Source organism: Camponotus floridanus, unplaced genomic scaffold (genome assembly GCF_003227725.1).
Source record: "Camponotus floridanus strain SB8 unplaced genomic scaffold, Cflo_v7.5 scaffold12, whole genome shotgun sequence".
NCBI classification, from domain to species: domain Eukaryota; kingdom Metazoa; phylum Arthropoda; class Insecta; order Hymenoptera; family Formicidae; genus Camponotus; species Camponotus floridanus.
This window is the reverse complement of record NW_020229237.1, coordinates 869,097-881,347: the sequence shown is the minus strand read 5'-3', so window position 1 is coordinate 881,347 and position 12,251 is coordinate 869,097. Positions and strand designations below refer to the sequence as shown.

The 12,251-nt window shown below is 34.2% G+C and overlaps 5 protein-coding genes across 6 annotated transcripts; 4 read left to right on the top strand and 1 right to left on the bottom strand.

Moving 5' to 3' along the window:
* The first annotated feature begins 709 nt into the window (after positions 1-709).
* Positions 710-2,083, top strand: LOC105258944 (15-hydroxyprostaglandin dehydrogenase [NAD(+)]). The gene has a single exon (XM_011270538.3). The coding sequence runs from the start codon at positions 761-763 to the stop codon at positions 1,553-1,555; it is 795 nt and encodes a 264-aa protein (XP_011268840.2). The 5' UTR covers positions 710-760; the 3' UTR covers positions 1,556-2,083.
* A 1,479-nt stretch (positions 2,084-3,562) lies between these two features.
* Positions 3,563-4,108, bottom strand: LOC105258945 (histone H2A). The gene has a single exon (XM_011270539.3). It carries the CDS (start codon positions 4,054-4,056, stop codon positions 3,682-3,684), a length of 375 nt encoding a protein of 124 aa, XP_011268841.1. The 5' UTR covers positions 4,057-4,108; the 3' UTR covers positions 3,563-3,681.
* Positions 4,109-4,301: 193 nt separating this feature from the next.
* LOC105258947 (histone H2B) lies at positions 4,302-4,924 on the top strand. The gene has a single exon (XM_011270541.3). The coding sequence runs from the start codon at positions 4,345-4,347 to the stop codon at positions 4,714-4,716; it is 372 nt and encodes a 123-aa protein (XP_011268843.1). The 5' UTR covers positions 4,302-4,344; the 3' UTR covers positions 4,717-4,924.
* Positions 4,925-5,131: 207 nt separating this feature from the next.
* LOC105258948 (endoplasmic reticulum-Golgi intermediate compartment protein 2) lies at positions 5,132-7,250 on the top strand. Of its 2 annotated transcripts, XM_011270542.3 has the most exons (6): positions 5,132-5,483; positions 5,552-5,721; positions 5,840-6,212; positions 6,306-6,556; positions 6,646-6,906; positions 6,983-7,250. In XM_011270542.3, the coding sequence occupies exons 2-6, from the start codon at positions 5,619-5,621 to the stop codon at positions 7,153-7,155; spliced, it is 1,161 nt and encodes a 386-aa protein (XP_011268844.1). In that variant the 5' UTR covers positions 5,132-5,483; positions 5,552-5,618; the 3' UTR covers positions 7,156-7,250. The 2 variants fall into 2 exon arrangements, with proteins under 2 accessions (XP_011268844.1, XP_019885496.1); XM_020029937.2 differs by lacking the exon at positions 5,132-5,483 and having other exon boundaries at positions 5,505-5,721.
* Positions 7,251-7,354: 104 nt separating this feature from the next.
* LOC105258949 (DNA methyltransferase 1-associated protein 1) lies at positions 7,355-9,478 on the top strand. Its single transcript, XM_011270543.3, has 5 exons — positions 7,355-8,266; positions 8,336-8,666; positions 8,745-8,886; positions 8,970-9,124; positions 9,222-9,478. Exons 1-5 carry the CDS (start codon positions 7,710-7,712, stop codon positions 9,324-9,326), a joined length of 1,290 nt encoding a protein of 429 aa, XP_011268845.1. The 5' UTR covers positions 7,355-7,709; the 3' UTR covers positions 9,327-9,478.
* The last annotated feature ends 2,773 nt before the right edge of the window (positions 9,479-12,251 follow it).

The following is a 12,251-nucleotide window of genomic DNA, read 5'->3' as shown; positions in this document are numbered from 1 at the left end:
TATTTTATCAATTGTTAAAGAATAATATATATATTTTGTGAGAATAATAATATATATATATTCACATATGCTAACATAATATGCGCGCGTTTTTGATATAATTGAATATAAATTTCGCATTTATAGTTTTATCTTTATGCAATATTTTATATTTATATATTATATATTTATGTTATATTAATGTTATATTATATATTTACAGCGTATTTATTACATCGCCTTTAATTTTCATACTATAATAAATAGAAATTAATTAATTAAAAATTATTAGATTTTTATATTCCTCTATTAATAAATACTATAATTTATGCAAGTTTTATAAATATCGATTGCGCACGAACGAGATATGAAAAGATACTGATTATATTTCGGTTAAAGAATGGATTCGGTAATGAATTTAAACTTTTAACTTGATTCGATTGTATTATAACGGAATGAGTATTTGAATTATATGATAGGCAAACATAAAACTAGCAGATAAACATGGCAGATAAAAATCATAAAACTAGCAGATAAACATGGCAGATAAAAATCATTAATCTACTAAAGTAGCAGCTAATGATAAAACATACAACACAACAAATACTTATTCGTATTTTGCATGCATTTTATCATTATCTGCTACAAATATTTATACTTCTTCATCCCTACCCTACTACAGATTAACAAAAGGCGCGATAAAAGACGTATATATAATTTCCATCAATTCAACGCAAATTATTATCTAATACGAAGTCATCAAACGCTTCTCGAAGGCAAGATGGACAACGTGCGCAATAAGTCGGTGATGATCACCGGAGGAGCCCGAGGATTAGGCTACAAGTTCGCGGAAGTATTGCTTCTGAATGGTGCCAAAAATGTGGCGATAATCGATTTGCCGACGTCGAACGGTGAAAACGCGGTGCTCGCGTTGCAGAAGGAGTCTGGAACGGGACGCGTTATCTTCGTCTCCTGTGACGTGGCAAACGCCGAAGACCTAAAAAGAGCATTCGAGAAAGTCGTCGATACATTCGGGACTCTCGATATTCTCATCAACAACGCTGGTATATTTAACGATAAACACAAGTGGGAAGAGACCATCGACATCAATCTCAAGGCGTACATTCGCGGCTCGTATCTGGCCCTGGAGCACATGGGAAAGTACAAGGGCGGCAAGGGAGGTGTGATCGTCAACGTCTCGTCTGTTTGTGGATTATCTGTGTTTTTCCCGGGACCGGTATACACGGCTTCGAAATACGGCGTACTTGGATTCAGTCAGGCTCTGGCGGGTCTGTACGACTACACCGGAGTGCGAGTTCTCATAATATGTCCAGGCATGACGGACACGAATCTAGCCGACAACGCGACAGAGAACGTTATCCATTTCCTCGACGCGGAATACACCAAACAGTCTATTGAGCCGTTTAAGCCGATCCAATCGGTTGACAACGTGGCTGCCGCGTTGCTAGAGCTCATACAGAAAGGTAAAAACGGAGCCGCCTGGGTCAGCGAGCACGATCAGCCACCGTACGCCGTGGATTTCCCTCATTATTCCACGCGATCTTTACCTGTGTAAAGTGAATATTTGATAAGTTGATACACTGAGGAAAGAAAGTTGTTAACTTGATCAAGTGGATTTAATCAATTATTACTTTTTTAATTGAAATATTTAAATCAAATAATACTGAAATATTGACTAAACTCATTTAATCAAGCTGATAATTTTTTTTTGTAATGTATTTAACTTATTTTTCATTCGATGACTTTGATTTCTGCTTCGATTAAACGACGGTCTTATATATATCGACAAATATAAATATGTCAATTATATGTAAAGATTATATAGAATATAAAAATATGTACATTGTAAAAATACATATGAACATAAGTAAAAATTAGGTGTAGGATATAAATCATATGCATCTTAAAATAAATCTTCATTTCCAAATTCCAAGATTTGCCTAAAAGTCAAGCGTATCTTATATTAGCAATATTATTGGTGAAAATCACGTAAAATAAGCTTTGTCATATATATTATATCTTATGTTAACACTGATGACAATTCGAATTAGATTTGTCTTATAATAAACTAAGATACCGCATACCTTTTATCAGTTTTCTTCTTTAGATACGAGTAACTTATCAATTCTTTTATCTCTTATCATATAAGGATTGAAGCCATGAATGTTAAAAATAAAATGTAGTATATTTTTCTATTATTATAAGATCAAATTTATTGAAAATTTATATTATAGTATGTCTTTATTTATACAAAAATATTATCATTATCACTGATATAAAGATAATTTATATATTTTTGTTTTTTTTAACGTTCAAAACAATTAAGTTTGTAATCTTACTTTTCATAAACTGCATACACTCTATATCATTTTTAAATTTTATCTTTTACTTTCTAGTATTTTTTGCAATTTTTACAAGACTATATTTTGCACAACGATCTGTCATTGTTATTTTCTATTTTCGATATCTCTTGATATCGTTATTTATAAACATATACTCTATATGCTATCTTATTGCATATACTCTCATTATATATCGAGTTAATATTACTTATGATATTTATGAGAGATAAACACTTAAGACGCTGACGCAGAAAGATTTACAAACTCGAAAGTTCAAATTATGAAACGGATAAATCTATTCAAAGTCAGTGTGTTAAGAAATAACTTTGTTACTGAATTGATAAGTACTGAAAAGTACTGAATTGATAAATTTATCTTTTTGATAAATACTGAATAAATTTATCTTTTTGATAAGTACTGAAAAGTACTGAATTGATAAATTTATCTTTTTGAGTCTGCACTTTTGAATGTTTAACACGAACGATGATAAGCAATAACTCAATATTTAAGACAGAAGATAATTGACAGGCACTCTCGTTTCAAAAAATAGTAAAAAGTATAATAAAAGAAATTTTAATTTTTAAATTTTAAATTTTAAATTTTAAATTTTTTAAATTTTTAATTCTTTCTAAGAATCATGTCTTTGATGGCAATAATTCTTTCTCAGTTTCTTGTCCATGTTGTGTTCATATATTATTTTCAATATATTATAAATTTGCGTTGTATGAAAAGTTAGAGATAATGCCTTTTTTATTACATTTACATATTTATATCTATTGGATTCTGATATATTATTCTCGACATTAAATTAGATTCTTTGTGAATGTGCACATGTATATTAACATAAATGAAATACAACAAAACAATTAATAGAGAAAACTTTAAACTTGTACTTTGTTCCATGTATATTCGATTCAATCATGCGCTGCTTTAAAACTTTGCAGTTTAATTGACTTTTTAACCTATCCACTTTAATAATCGAAGTATCAAATATAGTCTCTTTAATATTACAGAAACGTTACGAGGTATTCGATAGCGCCGAAGAGTGTCTGCGGTCATTTTGGGAACTTCTTAAATGCACTCTTTCACTCTAGAATTATGCCTGTGTATCATTCTGTATTATTATTTAATATAATTAAATAATTTAAAATAGTAGCATTTCAGATGAGATTGATTTTCAAAAGAGAAATGAAAATATTTAATAGAATAATACATGTCAATACGTTCATAAATAAAAATTTCCAATGTATATAAGAAAAGAATTGCAAACGAGATATCCTTCGCATAAGGAATTGGTGGCCCTAAAAAGGGCCGTTTGTAGCCGATTGCCAATTTGTAGTTAAGCTTTCTTTTCGGTTTTCTTCGGCAACAGAACTGCTTGGATGTTTGGCAGTACACCACCCTGAGCGATAGTAACGCCAGAGAGCAACTTATTCAACTCCTCGTCATTACGAATGGCCAGTTGTAAGTGCCTGGGGATGATCCTGGTTTTCTTATTATCGCGTGCAGCGTTTCCTGCCAACTCCAACACTTCCGCAGCGAGATATTCCATCACTGCGGCAAGATAGACAGGAGCACCGGCTCCAACGCGTTCAGCGTAATTTCCCTTGCGCAAAAGCCTATGGATACGTCCCACGGGAAATTGCAATCCAGCGCGATTAGATCGCGACTTTGCCTTTCCCTTGGCCTTTCCACCTTTTCCACGACCAGACATGATGATTTGTGATTAGCGAACAAAGTTTCTCTCTCGATGCGAAGTGAATAACGCTTCGATCAGCTGTGGAGTTCGTACTCGCTTCGCCGACTATTTATACCACTTTGCGTTACGTCGCGCGACCAATGGCGCGTCAGATACGTCCGGCTGGCGGCAGCGCGCGATGTGATTGGTGCGCCGCCACTGCCCCTCTACTGTATATAAGGACTGCGTCTTGAACTTTTCGTCACTTTTCGAAGCTCCGTCTTTGCGACTGCTTGTACGAGTGCTTTACGAAAAATCTAAATCATGCCACCCAAAGCGAGCGGCAAGGCTGTGAAGAAAGCCGGAAAGGCTCAGAAGAACATTAGTAAGACCGATAAGAAAAAGAAGAGGAAGAGGAAGGAGAGTTATGCCATTTACATCTATAAAGTATTGAAACAAGTACATCCGGATACCGGAATCTCCAGCAAAGCTATGAGCATCATGAACAGCTTCGTCAACGATGTCTTTGAGCGTATCGCTGCCGAGGCATCTCGTTTGGCGCATTACAATAAGCGTTCGACAATTACCTCTCGGGAGATTCAAACTGCTGTGAGACTCTTGCTACCCGGAGAGTTGGCTAAACACGCTGTGAGTGAAGGTACCAAAGCTGTCACCAAGTACACCAGCTCCAAGTGAACAATTCCTCTCAAGACCACAACGGCCCTTATCAGGGCCCCAAATTTATTTATATGTTGGCTATTCTCACGCTTTAAATATTTTTATAGTAACAATATATATTTATGCATATTCATAAACAAACATCCTTATTCATTTTATAAACTGCTAAAGTTTATGGAACTAATCTTAAAGATGTAAGATTAATTTAGAAAACTGCAAGAAACATACCAACTATTTAAAAGAGAAAAATTAAACATGTTACGGTTTGCAGCTTAAATATAAATCAATAAATCCTATCGGAATTTATTGCGAAATTTATTAAAAAATAAAAAGGAAGATATTTTAAATACGTTTTTCAAAATAAAATAAATTCGTTAAAAGTTATATATTTTTTTATTTTGTGAATTTTATTTTGCTTTACTAAGATATTTTACGGTCGAATTTTGCACATCGAATAAAACTTGAGTGTTTTATTTAATATATTAATTTATATACGTAGTATTAATATGAGAAATTAGGATTTCATAGCGTGCCTAAAATTTAATAAGAAATTTCAATGTATGTAAAGTGGCGCCATCTTCCTGTACGAAACGATCTTTGCTAATATTTGTTTCACAGTTTTAACGTTCGTATCATGTTTTATATTTTTCATGCGCGTACAATGTATCTCATGTATATCAATTGTATATGTATATATATTTACATGTGAAAATGTATTAAGTATACGTCGTTTTAATTAATTAATTCACGTGTACCGAATATGGTAATAAATACTAATTTTAAAGGTAAATATAGAACACACATGTTCAGACATGAATTTTCTGTAAGCACAGTGAATTAATGTTTTTTACAGATTAATGACGAATATGTGAGTGCTTTTAAATAATTTGTAAAAATTTGTATTTTGTATAAATATAAAAATGTTGAGACGACGACATGTCAACGTTAAGACAGTTAAGGAACTGGATGCATTTCCCAAAGTTCCCGAATTATACGTCGACAAAACTGCAGTGGGAGGAACATGTAAGTCAGCAAAAACTGACAATATATCTGTATTAAATATTTAGATTTATTTTTAGGGAAAGTATTCTTCTTATCGACCTCGATTAATATTCTCTAAATAATTTTTTTTTGGTTTCAGTCTCTATCTTTACAATGTTAATCATCGCATATTTGATAATAGCAGAAACAAGTTATTTTCTTGATAGCAGATTGCAATTCAAATTCGAGCCTGATACTGAAATTGATGCAAAGTTGCAAATTAATATCGATATAACAGTGGCTATGCCATGTGGTCGTATTGGTGCTGATGTTTTAGATTCTACAAATCAAAATATGATAAGTTATGATACTTTAGAGGAAGAGGATACATGGTGGGAATTAACACAAGAGCAAAGAGCACATTTTGAAGCTTTGAAACACATGAATTCATATTTAAGAGAAGAATATCATGCTATTCATGAGCTTCTTTGGAAATCCAATCAGATTACTCTTTACAGTGAAATGCCAATGCGGTATGTAAAATGGATTGTTGCTTGAGTAATTCTACAATATTAATTATAAAAATTGTGAATATTTGTACAAATATATTATTTTATATTATTTAGGTCGCATAAACCAGACTATGCAACAAATGCTTGTCGTATTCATGGTAGTTTAGTTGTGAATAAAGTCGCAGGAAATTTTCATATAACTGCTGGGAAATCATTATCTTTGCCACGTGGTCATATACATATTTCTGCATATATGACGGATCAAGATTATAACTTCACTCATAGGATCAATAGATTTTCTTTCGGTGGACCGAGTCCAGGCATTGTGCATCCTCTTGAAGGTGATGAAAAGATTGCAGATAATAGTAAGTTTTATTATTACAAGTTATTAGAAAAAATAGTAAGAAACTATCTGTATATATAATGATGATTTTTAATAGTGATTTTTTTCTAGACATGATGTTATATCAATATTTTGTTGAAGTTGTCCCTACTGATATTAGAACATTATTAAGTACATCTAAGACATACCAATACAGTGTTAAAGATCATCAAAGACCAATTGATCATCATAAGGGATCTCATGGGATACCAGGAATTTTTTTTAAATATGATATGAGTGCACTTAAGATAAAAGTAACTCAGGAACGTGATACCATTTTTCAATTTCTAGTGAAATTATGTGCTACCGTGGGCGGTATTTTTGTTACAAGTGGTAAATACAATGCAAACACAACAAATTTTCCAGTAAGTGATGATATGCAATTCTTATCATTTCTAAATTTTTACAGGATTAGTTAAAAATATTGTACAAAGTTTTTGGTATATTGTGTACTGCAAATTTTTAAACTCTGAAAAGAAAGCAGATCTTAAACATTCCACGAATTATCGGGCTTCTGGTACAATAAATTTACTTGATGTCGCGACCCCTCAAAGTATCGATATCATGTTGAAGCCTCAATAAAAATTCGTGAGTTAATATTTCCTATGTGAGTGTATGGAAAAAAATATAACATTAGAAATTATGATATTGATATATCAAGATATATGTATGTGATATTTCTCATGAAAGTGTGATTAAATATTTTAAATCTTTAATGTAGAAACTAATGAAATTCTTATAATTTATTAAAATATGTGTATGAAAAAGTTACGGAAAATTTGATTCAATGGAATGTTCACAGATTACATTTCCTCTACATCTGTCCTATGATTGGCTTTTTAGATCCACCAATCAAATCCGTTTACCACAAGTCGATCACTTTACGGTGATTTTCTGAACGCAGCTGATAGGTTCTTCAGTCAATCCACTTGTCATTACGCGATGCGGATGTATTCGCGTGTGTTTACATACATGCATGAAGAAATTATTATCCAATAGTGATTTATAAATTTTATTTTGGATAGTCGAAAAGATTAGGTGCTCGGAACACGGTGATGAGAAACAAAATCAATTTCGTTTTGGTATATCGTTAAATATCTCGCAACAGAAACATAACCTTCAATCGAGCCGTCAGGATGGCAGATGTACGTGATATTTTGGACATCGAGGTGCCTACAACGGAACTGACGAAGGAGTCAATAATAGGTAGCGACAAGAAGAATCGCAAACGGTATGACTACAACAAAGTGCCAAAACGTCCTGAGGGTATGCATCGCGAGGTGTTCGCGCTCCTCTGCAAAGATAATAATGATGTACCACCGTTGTTCCCGACCGACACGGCGAAGGGATACAAGCAAGTACGAGCCAAGCTTGGTATGAAAAAAGTGAGGCCGTGGAAGTGGACACCGTTTACCAATCCGGCACGCACAGACGGTGCTGTCTTTCATCACTGGCGACGTGTTGCTGATGCCGGAAAGGAATATCCCTTTGCAAAATTCAACAAGAAAGTTCCTATTCCTTCGTACACAAATGCGGAATACGTCCAGCATTTAGTGACCAATGGTTGGTCACGAGCAGAGACGGATCATTTGTTTGACTTGTGCCGGAGATTTGATCTTAGATTCATTATCATTAAGGATAGGTGGGATCGCACTAGATTTCTCGCAAGATCTGTAGAAGACTTAAAAGAGAGGTAAGCATGTATATTTAATTCAGATGTATTTTCTTCGCCTATGTTTGCAATTAACAGATAAATGCTTAGATATTACCAGGTGTGTGCTGCATTGACAAAGGCAAAGTCCCACAGTGACAAGGTATATATTTTTGATGCGGAACATGAAAAGCGTAGAAAAGAACAACTAAAAAAGTTGTTTGAACGTACTCCTGAACAAGTGGATGAAGAACAGACTCTACTTGCCGAATTACGCAAGATTGAGCAGAGGAAAAAGGAGAGAGATAGGAAAACACAAGATTTGCAGAAATTAATTACAGCAGCTGATCATCAAGCAGATCCTAGGAAGAGCGAAAGAAAATCTTCCAAAAAAAGTAGCAGTTCTTCTAGGAATAGACCAAATAAAACTGATACTTCTCATGTAAGTGCCACAAAAAATTTTACTCTACATATAGTACATTCATTTATAAAGTGCTCGTAATTTTTTTAAATTTTATAGGCAGTTGAATCAGCTGGAATTAAGTTCCCTGATTTCAAAAATAGTGGTGTTACTCTTCGTTCTCAGAGAATCAAATTGCCAAGTAGTCTTGGTCAAAAGAAGATGAAAGGCATCGAACAAATGTTAAATGAATTAAATTTAGGTAAAAACTACAGTTTATATTTTTTATATTGCATTTTTATAAAGGTTTAAAATTAATCGCTAAAACTGTTGCTTCTATTATAGAATTGAATCCGCCACCAACGGAACAGATATGTCAGCAATTTAATGAGCTACGTAGCGACATAGTTTTGCATTATGAATTGAGAAGCGCGTTGTCGACATGTGATTATGAATTACAGTCTTTAAGGCACCAATATGAAGCACTAGCACCAGGGAAGGTAATCGTCAAATATAATATTTTAAATAAACATAATTTAAAATAACATCGATCGATAATGATTGATGTTGAGTTTTATCTGATGCATTTTTTTTCAGACTTTAACAATACCAGCGGCACTTCTGCCAAAAACAGAACCTGAAATTAAAGCAGATATCATCGATGTGGTAGGATCACCCAGCATGCCCAGTATTACTCATTAATTTCCAAAGGTATATATATATATATATATCTATTTAAAAATTAATTATTCTTTTCCTCTGTAAATATCATTTCATCAATTTTCTTATCTATTAGCGTGCCAATGATTTTTCATACCAAAAATTATAGCATGCGACCGCTATTACAATGTATTATATATTACAATTTTTATTTTGTATTAAAAGAAATAAACAATTTAATCACAATCGCGCGAATGTATAACATTATATATATATATCATTAACATACCAATCGGTATGTAAGCATGCTAGGTAAAGAAATAAAAACACAGCGATGGTAATTACTTATATATCTGTGTATTTTTTATATTGTCGACAAAAAGTAACAATGTACGGTCAAACCGTATAATTTATCTACAACAATCTACAATAGATTACAATATGTTATTTTGTTTTTCTTAAGGGTACAAGGGATGTGACTGGGTGTAGAGAGGGAATATAAGATCGGGGGAAGGATGAAAGGGAGTGGGAAGAGGGGTGTTGAGAGTGTGAAGAGTGTTGGATGGTCGTCGATGCAGGCCTTTCTTCGTTCGTGCTCGCGTTACAGTCGACTCTTTAATCCTATAATAAATTACTCGGTAGCTCTCTAGCCGTACTTGGTACGGAATAATGCATGTATATCTGCGATAATAATCGATAAACCAGCGGTGTATCCCGCCTGTTTCCTGGCTGCTGCGTGTCGCCAGGATTCTCCCGATCAAAGTTAAGACGGTGCAATCAGGCGGAATATCGTGACGGATTCTTCGCAAATGAACAGGATGCATCTACTCGTCTTGATACGCATGTCGTCGACACCTTGATCGCTATCATCCTAGCGACACAAGTCAGCTGTCTCATGTTTCGACGGTCGCATACCGGTCTGTGTTAAAGGAGATTTATCTTTCTTGAAGCAGCTGTTAACTGTCAAGTCGTATCGCGCATTCGAATCACCCTATAGTCGCGGACTAACAACAATGCGTTACGTTTTGAAACCTTATAAAAATTTACATCTCGGTATGACACGCGTTTCTTTGTTCTACGACGTTCTCTAGCTTATCTACTAAGTAGTAAACGCTATAAGAAAAATTTAAATGCGTATGTAACATCATCGCGCCGTTCGTGTATATGCTACGTACATCTTTGCGCGTACGGAATATATGTATCTGAATGTTTCCTTACGCGAAATATATGATGGATACCACTCGAGAGTTAGAGCTGCCTCGCGCGCGTAGAATCGCTTCAATCGGAGATTGACAGGTGTATGTACGTTTGTCGTTATCGAATACGCGACCGTTTGAAGAAGATGCCGCTGTCCTTGACGTATTGTTCGATTTCTTAAAACGAGAGACTGAGACTTAACGATAAAATTTACTGTCGGTGCACGGAACTTAAAATAATGGAACGGAGAGGTACATTAGTCGCCTCCTAGGAACGTTTTTACATACCGAACAGTCCAAGTAATCGTAAGGGGATATTCCGATCCAAATCCGAAATCGAAAAATCAAATTATCGACGCTGTGTCGTCTAACGATCCTGTCCCGCAGGCATTTCAAACGCAACGAAATACTCTCGTTTGTCACGCAATTTCATTAATAACGACAATAATAATCGTCTCTTGTGCCCGCTCTCGCGTGTCCTATGACAATATTATGCATTAATATATACGTATATACAATGGCGAGATGTAGGGGGAGCGCTCTGTTTTTTTTTTATTATTCTTCACTATAACAAGAGATGTGAGATCGACGTGCGAGGATCTTGGTAGACTCGAGCACTCAAACGTGCTCCAATCCGATTTATTCACGCTACCGATTCATCGAGCATCGTCCGATACTGTCGAGCCTTTAATCACCTCGAGCAATTAACATGCCGCGGATACAATAATGGATACGCCTATAACAATAATGTCGCAATAACCACGATCGTAGCATAATGATACCTAATCGTCCGCAATAGGGCATGTGCATGCAGAAAATAGAGCGCTGAGAGATGAGTCCATTGCGATACTTTTACTTATCCCTGCGCAATCTAATTTGCAAATTGTAATTGGATAAATAACTATAGATACGAGTATGTCCAGGTGTGATTAAAAGAATCAGCGGTATTTTTTTATCGGTTTTATATATATATCTCTTTTAATTAGAACGTTTATCGCATAACGTTCGCTCTCAAGTAGCTGAGAAGTAATTATTACTTTAAATCTCATAACGCGTTTTTATATATTCTCTGAAGATTATTTTTTTTTTTACTTGCGTAATTATATAATGGTGATAACAACAACGGGGGATAAGAATAGATTTTATAACGAAGTAAGAGAGAAATTTTTACTAACAAAATGGGATATAAGAGAGCGGTATAACAGCATTAATATTTTATAATACGTTGATAAAACATCTCGACTCTCTTTCTCTCTTAGATATAATCGATTCTTTTCTTTCAGGAACTTTATAAAACGTTAATGCTAACAAAAATATTGCCAATTCTAAATATACTCAATTACACGGTCCAATTATTGCGTCGCGTTAAAACTTAAAGGAACAAGAGTTATTAGTATGAAAAAGGTACTCGCTCTCTCTCTTTCTCTCTCTCTTTCTTTCTCTCTTTTTTTTTGTAAAGATTAATGATGAAAAAAGAATCTATACTGCATATCGCGATATATATGTGATAGAATCGAGCGAGACAAATAGAGCTCGGTCGTTGATTAACGTATCTTTGTTTTTGTTGAGTTTTACTGAATAGAGTATGTGGGATAGATAGAATGTAAACTCTTGTTACTTGATTATTGTCGACTGTATATCAATAAATACTCGCGAATCAAAGTTTTGAAGAGTCAGAATACGCTTATATGATTATACAATATTCAGCGTTTAAGCGAGACCTTTGGGAACTTTGAAGAGAATCGTTCGCACGATTTCAATTTATCGCTAT